The sequence below is a fragment of the Peromyscus eremicus genome, chromosome 8a (assembly GCF_949786415.1).
Source record: "Peromyscus eremicus chromosome 8a, PerEre_H2_v1, whole genome shotgun sequence".
In the NCBI taxonomy this organism is placed as follows: Eukaryota; Metazoa; Chordata; class Mammalia; order Rodentia; family Cricetidae; genus Peromyscus; species Peromyscus eremicus.
The window spans coordinates 63,910,264-63,928,498 of NC_081423.1; the positions used below are offsets into that span (position 1 = coordinate 63,910,264).

At 41.0% G+C, this 18,235-nt stretch overlaps 1 protein-coding gene across 2 annotated transcripts in view; it reads right to left on the bottom strand.

Moving 5' to 3' along the window:
- The window catches only part of Myo1d (myosin ID), a 307,146-nt gene that overhangs the window by 184,583 nt on the left and 104,328 nt on the right, over window positions 1-18,235 (bottom strand). For both annotated transcript variants that reach the window (XM_059271334.1, XM_059271332.1), the window contains 4 exons: window positions 14,946-15,116; window positions 10,277-10,347; window positions 6,662-6,736; window positions 1,594-1,726 (listed from right to left, as the gene is read on the bottom strand). In XM_059271334.1, coding sequence (XP_059127317.1) covers window positions 1,594-1,726; window positions 6,662-6,736; window positions 10,277-10,347; window positions 14,946-15,116 — 450 coding nt within the window. The remainder of the gene's footprint in view (window positions 1-1,593; window positions 1,727-6,661; window positions 6,737-10,276; window positions 10,348-14,945; window positions 15,117-18,235) is intronic.

Genomic DNA, 18,235 nt, shown 5'->3' on the forward strand with positions numbered 1-18,235 from the left:
TACAAACATTGACAAATTCTTTGTCAAGCAGTCCCAAATATTTTACAATTTTCATTGTGATAGCCTCTTAAATCTGTGACTTATTTAGGAAAGCAGTTTATTTTTAGAGTTTTTAAGCACATTAAAATAACTTGTTTTGAGGGGGGAGAATATGTCTGTATACATATGCTTTCAAAATAGTTGCATCATTATGATCTAGCATGGGGTCCGTTCTAGCAAAGTGTCCCATTTATACTTGAAAGGCACAGATATTTCCTAATCCCTGGGTACAGGGTTGTGTTGATGTATCAGAAAAGGTTGGAATTTGGTTTTCATGGTTCCTGGGTTTGAGACAGGTTTCACTTTGTAGCCAAGTCTGGCCTGGAACTTGCTGTGCAACGTAAGCAGGCCTTACAGTTGCAATCCTCCTGCGATTGTAGATATATATTTATCAGTTTTTAAAGACAACGCTTCTTTCACTAGTTAACTGAGTAAGCGGCCTCCACAAAGCAGTCAGCTCTTTCCGGTGCTGTATGCCTTCCTCCTAGGCTCGCCCTCTTCTCACTGGCTGCAGCAGGTTGAAGATGCCATCAAGAGAAAAGGAGAGACGAGAGAGCCGGGCTGCTGATGACATTCTAGCCGTTAGTCCCATGTTTCTGGAAATGAAACTTCACAAGAGGATGGACTGTGCTATTGTGCTGCCAGTGGAGGAGGCTAAGAAATGATGACGGGAAGAGATGGAAAGCTATTGAATAGCTGGTGGCATCTGCCTAATGTAACCACGGTGAAGTAGAGATGCAAATTAATTCTTTTAGCAGGAAAACAGATTTTTTTTAAAAAAGATAATAACAGAGAAGAAAACATATAATAAAATTACCAGAAGAGGAAGATATAATGAAAAGAGCTAAAAATAACAAGTCCCAGAATTCTGCTAATTTATCAAACCTGTCAACAGAGCAGTTAGGAGCAGAAATCTGTTCTTTAAGGGAGAGGGAAAATAAAACTCGTACTTAAAAATAAAATGGAAAAATAGCCAGACTCAAGTTATCAGACAGCATTAGAATCAAAGCAATAGCAAAAATTAGAATTGTCATTAATCATTTGTGTAGTCCAACCATTTGAAGCAATGTGAAGATAAAACTTATAAGCTAAATTTGTGTTTAAACTCCTTCTGGCCATTTGCTATTCACACACAACACATGGACGGATGGCACATGACTATAGTTACATTCAACTGTCTCTGACTCCATTCTTGCCCCTCTCTGGCCATGCCCTGCCTTCCAGCACAGGGTTCAGTTTATTTTTCCAGGCATGGTACATCATACATATAGTTGAAACCCTAATGGCATTTTTTCCCTTGACCTTAACTGTAGAATAAAAAGTTCGAATTTAAGAAAGGAATACATCTGGGATACAATTATTTTACTCAGTTTTTTTTAAAGTAGGAATAAAAATTCTATTTTTCACTTTATATACTATATAAAAAAATAGTGAACTAATACTGTTCAACTTAATTAAGGACAATTACCTAAAAAGTAAATCACACATTTATTTTCCACATTGTCTGTCGAGAGGGAATCTATGAATTATAAAAGACATTTAGAAAATAATTACCTTTGAAGCAAGGTTGTCTACTAAAGCAATCATAGAATTTTTAAACAAGGTGGCAGCGGTCAGAGGTCTCTTGGTCACCTCTGTAATGCTCAGTTTGCCTTCGGGCCACATCGTCTTCAGCACAGGATTTGAACTGAGAAACAGAAAAATTATTCAAATGCTGCATTAAATGAGGTGGATAAAAAAGGCCAATTAGTCCTGCCAAGCTGTGTCCTGGGAATCACAGTGCACTACAGATGGAATTCACAGAGCCTAACTGGAAACAGTGTTGCATCCAGAAAACTATGATTATATAATGGCCAATAGTACACCACAGAAAATTTCCAAACTGTAGCACTTTAAAAAATTCTTTAAAGTGATATCTATTAAATTATTATGTAGATCTCTTGCATACATAGTTAATGTGGTTCTTACAATACACACACACACACACTCATATCTTATCTTACATAAATACATACATATACATAAATACATACATATACAATGCAGATTTTATAATGGCTACAAAACAGAGACAAATCGCTAGCAGGAAAATGGTTCTCAGTGTCATGGCAGATAATAGGGAGTGGAAACATCTTCTAAGAGGTAACAAATACACAGCTAAGGACACAAACTTAACTGTTCTGTTCGTCTCCTAGCAAAGCTGTCTACTGGAGCTGGATTTCTGAACACACTCACAGGCAGTGCTAGTGGTTCCAGCGCTATCTGGACATCTCACTAGGGCTACCATGATCCAGTTCTAAAAATGCACTTCAGGCCAATTCCATGTTGAAGCCGCAGATTGTCATTTGTCTCTGTGGAGATGTTTTCTCACAAAAGTTGTGTAGTGCCTCGGCTGTGATTCTCCTCCTGTTTCATTTTGGGTGCTTTGTACTTTAAAGTAGCTGGAACTGGAAATGCTGCTTCATTGGGGGAACTTGTCTCATCAGAATTGTTTTCTTACAAATTTGGACTTAGAAAATGACAATAATTAACACAGGAATTCATTTCTAACTGTGCTTATTCCTCCATCATTATGCCTACTTTCCTTTCCCTTGCAGATAACTGAGTTGGTTCCCTAAAGCACACAATAAATTTCTGTTTCACACTTGCTCAAAATAATCACTGTGAAATGGAGGAATGGATGATACCAGGGGGCAGAAGTGGTGATATGGGTCTGCGAACCCAGACAGGGCCATACTTCTAGTCACCGCCACTGTGTAGGACCAATTACCACCAAAAGAGGCAAGAAAACAACACGAGGCTCTCTGGTTCATGGATTGGATAGTTTGACCACTGTACAGCTCTGTTCCATCATTTCCAGTCATACCCTTATAAAAATGACCACATTAAAAGCACACTGTTTTTCCTTCCTTTTAGCAGAGAAGTAATTCAAGTGATGGCCCTTCACTTCTGGTGCACAGGGTTCCTACAATGCCTTTCAAATACCTACTGAACAGAACTTTCAAAGGTAGAAAACTGCTGTATGGACCACGGTTGTTTGTGTCTGTGCAGTTTCTAACCCAAATTCTTCCTCTATTGACTGTAACTGTCAGCTGTAACTAGAAACTACCCTCATATTATGTTGTAAGTGGAGGGAAGGAGGACAAATTGGATTCTTTTTATATCATAGTAGAATTGACACAAAAAGAATCCAAACAGAGTCATTTTAAGAGAGACTTTTCAGGCCAGAAAGTCATAAATACAATATTATCAAAACTGTTTTTTAGATATCTTAACTACTTGGATATTTTTCTTTTCTCTTTTAGATTTACTTTTACCTATGTGATTGTGTGTGTGTCTATGTGAGTGTGTATGTTACATGTGTGCAGATGTCAGGAGAGGTCAGAAGAGGGTGCCAGATCCTCTGGAACTGGAGTTACAAGCAATTGTGTGCTACCTGATATGGCTGCTGTGAACTGAACTTGGGTCCTCTGGAAGAGCAGCCAGCTCTCCAGCCCCTAGAATCTAATTTTTTTTAAAAAGAGGAACAAAACCAGAAACCCAGCATCTATAAAAGGTAAGGCAGATCTTGGCTGAGCAACAAGAGAATGAATAAAAGTTCATGCACTTGGCAGGCCACCCACCTGCCCCACTCTTCCATTTACAGACACATGTGCACATAAGAAAAAACATGCACATCATTCCCGTGTGCATGTGAAACTGTTGGGCTCTAAAGAACTAGAGATCCAAGGGTCACACTAACCTATACAAAAAAAGGATGCACTCAGATTTTGGGAGCTTAGTCAGCCACAGAAACACCAAAAAGTGTTCATCATCTAAATGCCATCTCACAGCAAGTCTTTCCCATTACAAAGACATATGCAATAAGCGACAGTGAGCAGACATTTAATCTTTTTACTGCTTTGGAAGATGATAAAATGGATTCACCTTGCCCCAGCCCAGTACCAGTAACTGTTAGTTTTATCTAAATTCCTTTGTTCTAACTCTGCTTACCAAGCACCAAGCAGACTGGCTTCTATGGGTAATATTTTTCATTGTCAATTAGCAAGCAAGTTTCCACTGCTGTTTGGCTTCCCGTGCAGGTTTTTCCAATAGAGAAAACAGTCTGTCATACCAAAGCAAGTGGTGCACTCTACGGGACTATTCAATATTTCAGGAACTACATCCATGTGTTACTTCGTTTCTACTCTGGTCCTGTGCTCCTAGGCTATATTAGTCTACTTCTGAGAGGTGGTGCTCTGTCAACTGATTCTCTGGGTCATGATAAATGCACAAAGGTAACAATTACCACTTTGTGTTCGTTTTTTTTGGACACAAGCCTGACAACACACTGTGACATCGCCACTGGTCAAGTGTGGTTACTTTTCCCAATTTAACATTTTTTACAAAGAGAAATGCTACCCTCTGCCATTTGTTCTTCAAATGGGTGCATATTACCTGATAAACTGAACACTGACTCTCTTTTCTGAAAGCCACTTTCTCCCATGCCCAGCTCTTGCATGGACTTCCTTTCCTATTTCGATGTCTCTATTACTTTCTACTGTTGCCAGCTCCATCCTCATTCTTGGTGGCTTCAGCATCCACAGACAAGCCATTTTAGAGCAAAAGATCTTGAGAGAATTATTTAAACATCTTGTGTCCATCTTTTCTTTTCCTGTTTTCTCTCAATCCCATGTCAATCAGACATTTGTCTTGACCACTGCCCAGAAATTAGTATTTTTTCAAGAGTTCCATGAATTATCCCATGAGCAATCTTGGCACCATTCTTGTTTTTTTTTATTTGATATAGTTTATCACTGTTTTCTTCTGCTTTAAAAAGATTTATTTCATGTGTATGTGCCTGACCCCATGTACATCTAACACATTCAGTGCTGTGTAGGTCGAGAGAGGGCATTGAATCCCTTGGAATTGGAGTTATCAGCAGTTGTGTGCTGTCTGATGTGGGGGTCCTCTGCAAGAGCAGCAAGTGAAATTAATTGCTGAGCCATCTCTTAAGCCCCACTTTTTTTTAAATCTTAAAGTACCTACCTCCCGCTGGGCCTCTGTGACCCTGGATTTCTTGCTTTCCCTCTATCTCATAGGGTACCCTCAGTGTTTCTTTGCTAGGTTCTGCTTTGACTAAATGCTGGGCCATTTAGCGATCAATTATCCTGTTCTTTCCATTACTGTTATTTTTTAAATCTACTCGCTCCTTGGATAACTCTTCTAGTCCCATGCTCTAATACACAATCAGCGTACTGACATCATGAATGGGTACCTCTAGTCCCATCTTTCTGGAGATGCAGATGCAACTGTGCAGTAGCCTTTTTGGCATTTTTACTTGGGTGCAGCATGTACTTCAGCCTACTACATTCAAAGCATTCCTTTGTCTTCCCACATAAGGCTCCAGCATCCTATCTGGGTTCTGGCTGTGCATCAGCTCATTCCTTAGTTCTCCTTTCTCAATATTACCTGAGATGACCATATCCACCCCCTCTGTCACTGCTAAGCCAGCCTCAATTGGTCTCCCTAGTTCCACTCTTGTTCGTGACTATGTTTTTTACACAGTGGCACTAGTGATGTCTCTAGTACAAATCACACCAGATCTATGGCTTCCCCTCTTCATACTTTGGTCCTTATGTTGGCTCACAGACTATGGTTCTGGTCCTGCCCACCTGTCTACATTCACTCCTTACCATTCTCCCCAGTCCTCTCTCTGTTTTTAGCATACAGGACATTCTTGCTGTCCTTCCTGCTGTCAATCCTCTCAAGCTGACTCCTCCCTAGAGGCCTTGGACCAGCTGTTCTCTCTGCCTCCAGACAGCAGTGTGCTTGCCTCTCTCACTTCAGATAGGCAGCTGCTGGATGCTGCCTCTGGTTGGCCGTCCTATTTAATGCCTCCCTCGCGCTTCTACTCTTCATCTCTCACCTACTTCTTCTAAAAGTTACTTGTTTGTTTATTATTAGAAAAGGAGCAGTTTCTAGACTCTTTTCCCAGCTGTATCTCAGAGCACAGAAGGATATGTGGCTAAAGAGTACATACTTTTGTAATCTACTGAGTGAACAAGTTCTTTAATCTACAGAATGATGGCCAAGAAGCTTCTTCTGTCTTCCTGAACCTTCTCTCCATACTGCATTTACAGTTCTATTCCTTGCCTGTTTTTGTTCTGTATAGCCTTTTGTCTTTAGGTGGTTTGTGAGGCCATTCTACAGCTCAATGAGGACCAGGGCTCACTGAGGCCAGGTGCTAGTCTGACAAAAGAGCGGCTCATACCTGGGGACAAAGACCCTGCAGTGGGAATCTGTGTAGGTAACAGTTTTAGGTGGCCCAGAGGCTACCTGATACTCGTCACCTCTGGCCTGCTTGGGGACCACTAACTACATTGGTACAGGGTGCCAGAAGGTTGGTGGCAGTGAACAGAGAAATAGAGACAACCCAAGGAGAATTAAGACAAATCTTACTGGTAGTAAGTAGCCCCTGCCCCATGTCTACAGATTTTATAATCCTGAGGTCATACACATTTTCATTCATTAAGCATAACAAAGCAGAAAAGTCTGCTAAAAACTCTTAAAATTGTCACTTAAAAGTAATCACGTGCATACACATACACTATGCAATGTTAAAGGTAATAAACAATCATACCTGTTATACATGAGACGTTTGAAATCTTGAAATAAAGTATCTTTATTTTTGTCAATAAAACCAATGGCAGAATAGCTGGAGAGAAAACAGAATGCATGTATCATTACATGTAAGCTACACTTGAGCTTTTCTAGAAGTTCACAGGCCTTTCAGCGATCAGTTTTGCAATCCAACTTCTAAAAGCCGGTCCACTTAGCTCTGAGGTAAAGGCCACAGACTTTGCACACTAAATAAAAGGGACTCTGCTTCTTTCCTTCAGAAGGAGTGAACACCAGTCTCATCATTCTGAGTAAGAACATTGTTTTGTACTGGCTATTGCTTACCTCAAGAAGATGACTTCAAAACAGAGAGTTGTATTTAACATCCAGCATGCCTAAGATAAAAGCAAAACAGCACCATACAGGAACTAATTGTCTCATCCGTGGGGAGGTCAAGTGGCTTGCCTAAGTACCACTCAGTGTGCAGGGTATAAAAGAGTCCAAGGAGAACTGCAAAGGACGGTAAGAAGTGGATAAGCAGAGGAGAAAAGGACTGGCAGACCGGCAGACCGTGTGGGGCAACAGGCAGGATGAAGGGCTGGAAGCAGGCACGTGCAGGAGCATCACAGAGAACCAAGGCCGCTAGTCACAGTCTGCAGGAAGGCAGAAAGCAAGGCTTTGAAACTCCAGCTAAGATGGCAGGCAGCTGGGGAGAAGAGCCCATGGCAGGGGAACTGTACTGCTGTAGTGACCGGAGAGGCCTCTACAGGGGGCCACGCTGCGGGTTCTGGGTGACCCAGTGAAGGCTGGGTGACTGTGCAAACAGAAACTACGTGTTCTCTTCTCTGTCTCCATTTTCTTTTTCAGACTCTCATCAACACTTCTCAGGCTTCTAACCCTAACCTTTTACTAAAGTTTGCAAAACAAAAAGAAATATTCCAGATGTGCTGTCCACAGGGATTTTAAGGTCACCACATCCAAAATTATTTTGTTGCCTGCCTAACCCAGGTCTTCTTCCCAATACCATCCTGTCACTTTTAACTGAACATTTGAAATCACCCTACTCTTAATCTATTGTTAAATCCACAGACTGAATTTCAAAGACCACAGTATAGTGTTCAAGTCTGACTGTGATTTGATCTTGGTCTACTTTTCCAGGCGTTTCTAATCTGTACTATAGAAAGGATACACCCCTGCTACTTCCTGAATATTTTTTCACCACCCTTCCCACTTCTTCCTTTAAAAATAATTCCTAGCACCCGAGCCCAGCAGCATCAGCCTCCCGGGGCTTACTTACCACAACACCTAAAAATATGATAGTGTTTTCTTACTCGGAGTTTGTCATAACAGTTGCTATGACTCATATGGTGATTATTATAACCATCTTTTCTTACGCACACATATGTATATGTACATATATATGCTTAAATATACATTTAACCACATACATATGTGTATATTTTGTATGGAAAGCTCCCTGTGGTCAGATACCATGCCCTATAAAGCATTGTACATATAGAAGATAATCTATAAAAACCCAGAAGAGGACTGAAAGGCTAAGGGAGAAGTCTGAGGTACTGAATGCCAGTTGGAACTCTGGACCAGGAGCCTGGAAACCTAGCTGCTGCCTCAGTTCTCCCATAAACATGGTATGAGACTTTGGGTCAGATGTCTACTCATCATGTAGAAGTTGATTCCTCTGTAAAACAGGTGGACTTGGGGGCATAGGCCTCTGTCCAGCTATGCATTCACACCACCCTGATTGTCAGACAACAGCCTGGAAGTGGGGTTGGGCTTATTTTAGTGGGAGGCATCTGAGTGGGACTTGTCTTTTCTCCTCAGTACTCTACAATCTGGGTACAGGACCAGAACGGTGGGAAATGGTACATCTTGCAATGATGGCTAGTTTGACAGAGGGTAGTAATTTTGAGCCATATTATTTTATGATTCTAGAATTTTAATTTAGTCAGAAATAGACATTAAAGTTTCTTCAAATGTCTTTTCAGCATTTATAAAGATAATCATTTGCTTTTGTCTTGATTAATCTCTTCTTGTAATGGATTACGTGGGAAGAATTCCTAACATAATAAAGAGAGAAAAAGATAGAGTTCTTTAAAAAATAAGATAAGGAACAGGAGCCAGGCGGTGGTGGCGCACGCCTTTAATCCCAGCACTCGGGAGGCAGAGCCAGGCGGATCTCTGTGAGTTCGAGGCCAGCTTGGGCTACCAAGTGAGTTCCAGAAGAGGCGCAAAGCTACACAGAGAAACCCTGTCTCGAAAAACAAAAAAAAAAAACAAAAAAAAAAAAACAAAACAAAACAAAAAAAAAAAGATAAGGAACAGGGCTTAATGAAGAATGAATGCGTAACAAATACAGCAGCTGAAAGATGACCCATAACGAGGGACAGTCACATCAGCCACCTTCCTGGAACTTAGGAATGCTGTCTTCTGGGGGAAAGAGATGGGATTATGCTAAGGATCTTGAAAGAAGGAAATAATCCAATAGAAGACCTGGGGAGGGGCGGTTGCAGAAATGCTACCAAATTCTTTAACATAGTGGCAGGGGGTTAACAATGGAGCAATGTACCAAGGAGGTAGCCATAGGGGGTAGAGCCACAAGCCAAGGAATGTCTATAGCATCAAAAGGGAAAAAAGGGGGCAGATTCTCCCTGAGAGAAGCAGATTTCTCCAGAAAAGGTGTAGTCCTGTCATCACCTAATGCTGAACTTCCTGCTTCCCGAATTACGAGACTACTGAGAGCACAAACTTCCGCTGCTGTATCTGTTTGTGTGGTGCTGGGAGCCTCACCTATGCCAGGGGAGCAGTCTACCAGTAAGCTACACCCCTAGCTCATGCAGCTGTTGTTTTAAGTCATTGGCTTGTGATAGTTTGTTACAGGAACACCTGGCACCTAACGTACCAAGGTAGTTCTCACACCGATTAGTATTTTCATGTCAATTGTTATTTTTATTGTAACGCAATAAAGAGTGCAGCTTGTAAGAACTCTCTTTCTCAAACACTAGCTGACAATAATATAGTAAAACTTCTTTTGCTTGTGCAGCTACTTGTATTCCTGCACACACTGGGTATCCTGCGGTTCCCTCCCCAACACTCTATCTGCTCTCTGTCTCCAGGCTTTCACTTCTGGTGCTGAACTTGCTAGCACACTGCTTCCTCCGGCAAGACTTCTCCAGACGCCTCATTGCTTCCATAATGCCACGTGCCTTCCCAGCGAAGTCCTTTCCTCCCTTCCTGTGACAAAGATGCATCTACTTGTATCCACTAACCTGATGGTTCTTATGGGCAGAACCCATCTTATCCACGTGTCCACCCTAGACCCTGACATGTTTCCAAGGTTTATTGACACAGTGGCCTCTTTTTACTGCGTTCCAACCACATGGGGAAGTATACATGGTCACACAACATATGCTCAAACCAAATGTCCGAGAAACAAGGAAGAAATGAAGCTAGTGCCACTTTCTTCAAATAAAGACTAAATTATGCTGATCTAGAAAATGACCCCCCCAATAAAGCCCCACACACATGAAAAGAAAACCAGCCAACAGTGTCTCAGTTCTGTTTTCCAAAGTAAGGCTTCATGCAAATCATCATGCTAGGCACCGAGTAAGATACTCACACCACATCACCTGCATAATGCCGGATTCGAAAGTCCCGATCAAACTCCAGGATTTTGTCTGAGGCACAGGTCTAAGATAAAGAAGGACATAAATTTGAAAAAATGACATTTTTAACTCCTAAAAATACATTCCAATTTAATATGACCAAGCATCACAAATCATGACATCTAAATGAAATCACAGTCTCTGGTGTCTGTTTAAATACATGTCTGACAGCTGGGAGTAGTGGCTCATGCCTTTAATCTCAGGACTTAGGAGGCAAGAGGCAGGCGGATCTCTCTGAGTTCGAGGACAGCCTGGTCTACAAAGTGAATTCCGGGACAGCCAGGGCTACACAGAGAAACCCTGTCTCAACAGCCCCCCTCTACCCCCCACAAAAACCAAAAAACATGGCTGACAAGGTAAAAGCTTTTGACAGAAACCCACATAGCACACAGCTGGCCTCCATTTGCTGGCTGATCTAACAGTAGACATGGCCAAGTAGCCAGGTCTGGATAATGGATGTGAAATGTGGCTATTCCATGCCCAGTGTGGTCAGAGGTTGATGAATGATGCCCTTTATTTAGTTAGATGTAAAGGGTAGTCCCTAGCAGGTGGGGCAGCCAGCAATGGAAGAAGTATGGCTCTCTGAGAAACAGACATGCAATGTCTTCTAACACTTAAATCCTTCTCTTCCATGCTCCACTTGGGAGGACCACACCGAGGGCTTACTGTCTGTAAGGCACGTACATTCCACAGTTCTCACAATCTACTCTTAGAGTATAACAATGTCTCCCTCACGTACATGGAGACTGAGACGCACTGAGGTAGGCAGCTGGCACTACATTACATTGCTAATAAGTGGTTGCCCTGGAAAGGCTGCGGGAAACAGAAGGTGGCTTGGCTCATCTGCCTGCTGAGCCAGCCTCCAGTTTAGGTATTCTTTACAGAAGAGCAACCTTGCATATCTGTTTCTCATTGAAAGGGAATACTTTAAGAAATGGCAGGTTTTATATGGTCCTGGATTTCTTCCTGACTTCCTCCAACTTTTCTTTGCTATAGTAGCCCCCAGACAGGCAGATGAGTAAAAATCTACATGATGCCACTTAGTATTGTAATACTAGTATCATTTAGATGCTAATGTCATACAGTACACAATCCTATCCAGGACAGTAGGCTTCAGATGCTAAAGAAACAATGTCTAAGAGTTTCACAAATGAAGAATTGCAGGAAATCGGAGGTTTGCTCTGTCTCTTTTAATAATTATTCATCTGAGAAAGTAGAGAGTTAGATGAACTTTGAGACCAAAGCATCTAGTATAGAGGACTCTCCAAAATATATCCTCCCCTGCTCTCTCAAAGATGTACTTTACTTTTAATTGTGTGTATTAGGGTTGTTCATTGTGAGTATGGGTGCCATTAGAGGCCAGAACAGAGCTTCAGATGTCCTGGTTCTGGAGTTGAGGCAGTTGTAAGCTGCCTGACATGGGTGCTAAGAACTGAACTCTAGTCCTCTGCAAAGCCGGTATGCACTCTTTACTGTTGAGCCCTCTGTCTAGCCCACCCCCTCACTGCCCTTTTGAAAAAATCCTTTAATTTGTAAAATTCTTGAAGGAAAAAGACTCAAATTACAGGCCATTCTTGTATTTGGATAAAATGCAAAGCTGTGATTTTCCTCAACACACACAAAATATATTTTGCTATATACTTATTATTTAACCTTTTATTTTAAAATATTTTATGGTTGTTTGGATCATGTGACTGCCTCTCCATGGTACCTTTAATGGAAAAGGAAGATTTTTATCCCCAAATAAAAAGCCAGCAATCTTTTATTTAGTAAGCCAGTAAGTCTACCTGGTGAGTTAGCAGTAGCAAATGATACCTGGTTCAACATACAACCCAATAGCATTATTTAACAAGAAGGTGTGTAGTGACTTAAATGTTCTGACAGCTTGGCTATGTAATTTCTTTCCTAAATTCCTCAAAAGATGGGGCTGGGGAAATGACTCGGTTGCTGAAGTGGCTGCTGCACAAACACGAGGACTTGATTTGGATCCCCAGCACTCACATAAAAGTTGGGTACAGTGGTGTCTGCAACCCCAGTGCTGGCAGGGCAGTGAAGCTTGCTGGCCAGCCAGTATAGCCCAATCAAGGAGGTCTAGGCTCAGTGAGAGACCTTGTCTCAAAAAATCAACTAGAAGGCCAGTGGGTAAAGGTGGTTAACACCACGTCTGAGTTTGATTCCTGGAAGCTACATGGTGGAGAGAACCAACTCCTGTAAGTTGTCCTCTGACTTCCACGTGTGTGCCAAGACATGCATGTACATGTGCACATATGAATACATAAGTAAATAAATGTAAATTATCTTTTTTAAGTTGGAGAGTAACAGAGATGATATAGACCATTGACTTCTGACCTCCATATGCTCACAGAGGAACATATACACATACCACATATACACAAATTCTCCAGAAGAACATACTTTAAATAGTTCCATCTCAGTTATTTGTCCAAGGGATACTAAGGGACGGGGAAAAAGAAGTAGGTACTTGGTCTGTTGGGAAACTGGGACTTCTACCAAAAAAAGGAATGAATGAATAAACAAATAAAAGAGTAAGAAATCCATACATAAATTACTATTTAGCATTTCCTATCAAATCATTAGCAAGTGGTTAAACATAAGATGTTCAGTTGCCCTTAAGAATAAGATTCCAGCCGGGCGGTGGTGGCGCACGCCTTTAATCCCAGCACTCGGGAGGCAGAGCCAGGTGGATCTCTGTGAGTTCGAGGCCAGCCTGGGCTACCAAGTGAGTTCCAGGAAAAGGCGCAAAGCTACACAGAGAAACCCTGTCTCAAAAAACCAAAAAAAAAAAAAAAAAAAAAAAAAAAAGAATAAGATTCCAGTTTGGTGTATGGCATACACCTCTAGCACTAGTTATTTGAGTAGTTGAGGATCTCACCAAAGCCCAGGAGTTTGAGGTCAGTATGGGTAACATAGAGCTAGAGTTCATCTCAAAAAAACAAAGAAAACAATGAGATTACACTTCAAAAGTATCTGCTTGAGGGGCTGGAGAAATGGCTCAGTGGTTAAGAGCACTGGCTGTTCTTCCAGAAGACCTGGTTTCAAGTCCCAGCACCCACATGGCACCTTACAACCCGTTATAACTCCAGTCCGAGGGTATCTGATACCTTCTCCTGGCCTTTGAGGGCACTGCATGCACATGGTATACAGACATGCAGGAAAATACTCATACACATAAAAAAATAAAATGAAAAAAATTATCGTCATTATTTTTTTCTGACAAACTTACTTAATTCAGTTATATAAATGGCCAGGGTGAAAGGTAGAATAATGATTTGGGGTGTCATGTTTGAGACTTGCAGATATCCATTTAAATAAAAACAATTTAAGGAAGATTTATTCAGTAGGATCGTGACCAGTTCAATGTAATTTCACTAACACTGTCTAGTATCTAGAGGGTGCAGTAGTCGATGAATCTCCAGAACCTGAGCTGTGATGACAACAGGCATCTCTAAACTCCCTCACAGACAGGAATTTGCCCGGACAAAGGTGCCCTTGAAATATCTCCCTGTGACTTAGGTTTCTTTTAACTTTGTGCAGTTTTGGGCCCAGCACCAAGGACTAGATCTGTCAAATGAGAGGCATTTAATTAGACCTTTGAGTATAAATGAGAACTGGCTGAAGGGACCAAGGCCCTTAACAGCAAAGATCAGTCTGCAGGAGCTGAAGACCAAGTTGTAGCTATAAATAACTGGCCTGAGACAAATGTCAATCAAGAAACAATTTTAGATGATTTACACCTTCTCTAGTTAATTGTGGAATTTCTCTGTTCGGGTTATATAACTCCAAAGGGGATGTGGTTAGGAAGTAGATTTATTCATGAGACAGTGGCAACGTGCCACAGATTTACAGAAGAACAGAAGTGCCTGCCCATTTCTCTCTGGATGTGAAGGAACAGGGCCTGCTTTTCTGGCAGCGCCTGGTTACTAGACAAGCTTGCATTTGTGGGGAAGACTGGGATGATGAGGAGGTATCCCTCCCCAACACAGAACATCTAAACATACTGCATATAAGGTCTAGTACAAAAATCTGATAACCACAACTGCTGCCAATTATTATACAGATGTGATTTATTTGTGACACTTTTAGATTGTAAAAAATGGAGAGCTGGAAGGATACTCAATACACAGAAAGAATGCATTTCTCTATAATAACAGGGACGGCAGCTAGAATTTGTCACTTTTAGGCAAGTCACAGGGTCTAAAGAATGCAGCACACATTCCGTATTTAGTAAATGAGGATTATGGTGAAGAGTCAAGGACAAAAGCAATTTCTTATGCCAGAATTACCAGATGCAGACATAAAATTCTAGCACATGAACAAGGACTCAGCACCTATTGGTTATAAATGACATCATACTTTCTAAAGAATCGTGTTCATTTTTCCTGCATCTAGCAAATTCCACAGTCTGTAGCTCCCTCTCCTGGATACTATAATTTTTGTCAATCTCTTCATTGTTATCAGAGAAGCAGAACTCACCCATGGTGATACATCATTTACCAGACATTCATGCCTTTCCCCCTTATTTGAGTGTACATTCTTTTAACCTAATGTAAAGCAATGTTGCCCTGTCAAACAACTAGTAAAAATCTCATAGCTCATTATTACCTTTCGGCTGGAAAAATGACCATGTTTGCCCAATTTATTGTTTAGGGCCTCAAGGAACATTCCGTCGGTGACTTTGCCAACATTCATACAAGCATCGTCCAGGATTGCAATGATGCCTTTGTGCTGCTGCTCCACAAGGTCCACAATGATCTGGTTGTTGAAGTAATCAATCTGTAGGACAAGCAAGAAAGCAATGCCCAAGAGAATGGGAACCCTGATGGGCAAGACACACAGGTGTCTCATTTCATTTCACAGACTTGTGTAACACCCCAATGTCAAAAGGCAGACAGCGTTAGTGAGGTCAAGCGCTAAAATGAGCACACATTTTAACAGAGGGTTCCCACTTACTGTCTGCATTCTCCTTCTGCCATGAAGGAAACACCAGGATGACCATGGACTGAGGCAAATGTGATTAATTCTTGTCTGAGTCCTTCCTGTCTCCCAGTCCTACACCCAGTCCTACTCCTTCAGTCTGTGAGTCCCCAGTCTGTTGGCCATTAATCATGAAACAGTTTCCACCAATTGCTAGCAGATAACCTGAAGATATCATTTGATGTTCTTCTGATGACGAAGTCAAAGTACTCCACAGAATCTGCGGTTCTAATCATGTGACATGCATTGACAAAAATCCAAAAGAACTTCCTCTAGTTCCCCCAAAGTTAGAAAGCATATGAATCTAATACTTTTGAAACTTTTCAAAAATTAATGGAGATGTAAGTATATATAGAAGATAAAAATAAGCTTTCCACTTGCTTCCACGAAGCAAATGAAGTGAAGAACTTTGGGCTTTTTAGCAATTTCAGTATATACAAGGTGTAGACAGAAATCTCCTACCACCACCTTCCTGCTCTGATGGGCAGCATAGACACAGCCTTCACAGGCCTCTCTCAGGCAAGCTGTATGTCACGAAGGTGAGTCACCGATGAGCAAACATTTCTGTCCTGTGTGCTGATGTATCGCATCTCATGTCAGAGGCAGCTAACTAAGCATTGTCTCTGTTATCTCCTGAAAGCTCTACAGACTCACAGCAGAACACGACGGTGTCTTACGAGCTCCAGCTTCAGGCTTTCGTATCTACAGGCCTATGCAGTCATTTGCTGCGGCTTTCAGCTCCATTTCTAGTCGTTTGTGTTTTTTTCTGAGTTTCCTTTGAGATGAAAGCCTGAAAACTAAGTGTCATCCCACCCATACCCTCCCCCAACCCCAGTTTTTTTTTTTTTAAACACTTTTCTGGTTTGTCTGAATCATTGATTCTCAACTGAGGTTAATTTTTTCTGTGTGGATATTTAGTAATGTCAGTGGACAGTTTTGATTGTCATGGCTGGGGAATGCTATAGGTGTTGAGGGGTGAAGGTCAGGATGTTGTTAAACCCTCCAATTCATAGGACAGCCCTACTGCAAAAATTACCTAGTCCATAACTTCAGTGGGGTAGAGAGAACTGCTTTTAAACAGTGATGATTATTGTGGGGAGTTATTGTATTTTCAGTTAGGGAGAAAAGTTATTTCCACCTTTAGAAAAATATTCTAAAATACACAAATGCAGGAACCTATCACCAGCTGACATTTCAGACATTAGGACTATGAAAGTAAGTTCAAATGTATTAAAATTCCAACTGTATTCCTAGAAGCCAGTGATTTTGCTGAAGATTCTAGTGACTCTTGGTTTTAAGTTTAATGGTGCTTCAGGCATTACTTAAAGCATGCCTTTTAAAATCAGGTTTCTCTGGTAACCTGGAATGCCCATGAGTTTTTTACAAGACATAAAGAGAGATGGGAGAGTTGTGACAGAACGGCTTATGGATATGGAGGTCTTGTGTCACATCCTCATTCTAAATACAAACACCTTTAATAGCAGTTTTCTTGCCTATGCCTATGGAATCTGAATAACAGATTTTATAATTAAATTTGCTATAAAACTAAACTTCAGCTTTATTATGTCTATATAAAATAATGTATACAATACATTCTTAGAAAGCTTCACATAAACAATTGAATTGCATTTTAACTTTACGAGAGTTCACTAGGGTGTCAAGATTTCAATAGTTAAAATGATTTGTAGGGGTTCCAGAGATGATGGCTCAGTGCTTAAGAGTTCTTACTGCTCTTTGCAGAGATACCTGATTTAGTTCTCAGCACCCACACCAGATGGCTCATGACCACTTGTAACTACAGTTCCACGGGTTCCTATACCCTCTTCTGACCTAAATGGAACCTGTAACCATGCAGTGCACATATACACAAGCATGCACACACATAAATAGAAATTAAAAATATATTATTTATAAACTTTTGAAGCAAATGAAATCAGAGGGATAATCAGATTTTATGAACTCCTGGTAGGCATTCACATATAAGCCATGAAACAGGTTGTGGAGAAAAACTAATTCTAAACACTAGATTTAATCTCCAATATACAGAATACATAGGTACACAGAAATGTGTTAATGACACTTCAGGAATTGGATTAGCATAATCTGGATTGGAAAACATTACAGAAAAAAATGCTTACTATGGTGAAATTGCTCACTCTTTTCAACAAAAGATTACGAAGGAGGAAAAAGGGGTGAGGAGAGAAGGAATGAGCCCAGATCTATGTGAGAAACCTATCAATCAATCAATCAATCAATCAATCAATTAACCAATCAATCTTAATGCAAAATCCTTATCTGGATCCAATCACGCAAACTATTACCATCATCAACAACAACAAAACAACATAAGAAATAGGAAATGATATTAAAGGAATTGTTATTAATTTTGGGGATGGGATCAGAGGACTACGGTTACAGTTTTTGTAAGAGTATTTATTTCTTAGAGAGATACACTGAAAATCACAGATGAAGTAATGTGACGTCGGAGTAACTTCAATGTCACCTGGAACATGTGAGGAAGGCACAGTGGCATGAGGAGGGCAACTCAGCATAAATGCTAAGGCTGGGTTGGTGGCACACGTAGTTTATGTTTTCCTCTTACAAATGTTTGAAATTTTCTATAACAATAGAAGAATTACAATGCTTAGAAGTTTGGGGTTCCGAGGGAAACAGAGCTTGCAATATTGGTGCACACCAACATGTTGTTCCTGTCACCTGGGAGTTGGGTTCTGTTCCCTTTGTGGTCCGGTCTGTTTCAGTTCTTCCAAAGCCCATCATCTCTATGGTTTCTGAGCTTTTCCGAGGTGTTTCCCTGGATCAGACACTGCTGCAGTTATTACTCTTCCCTCGATCAACCAAGCCTGTGGAGCTTGATATTCTGATTGTTAAAGGAGTTTCTGTTCTTTTTTTTTTTTTGG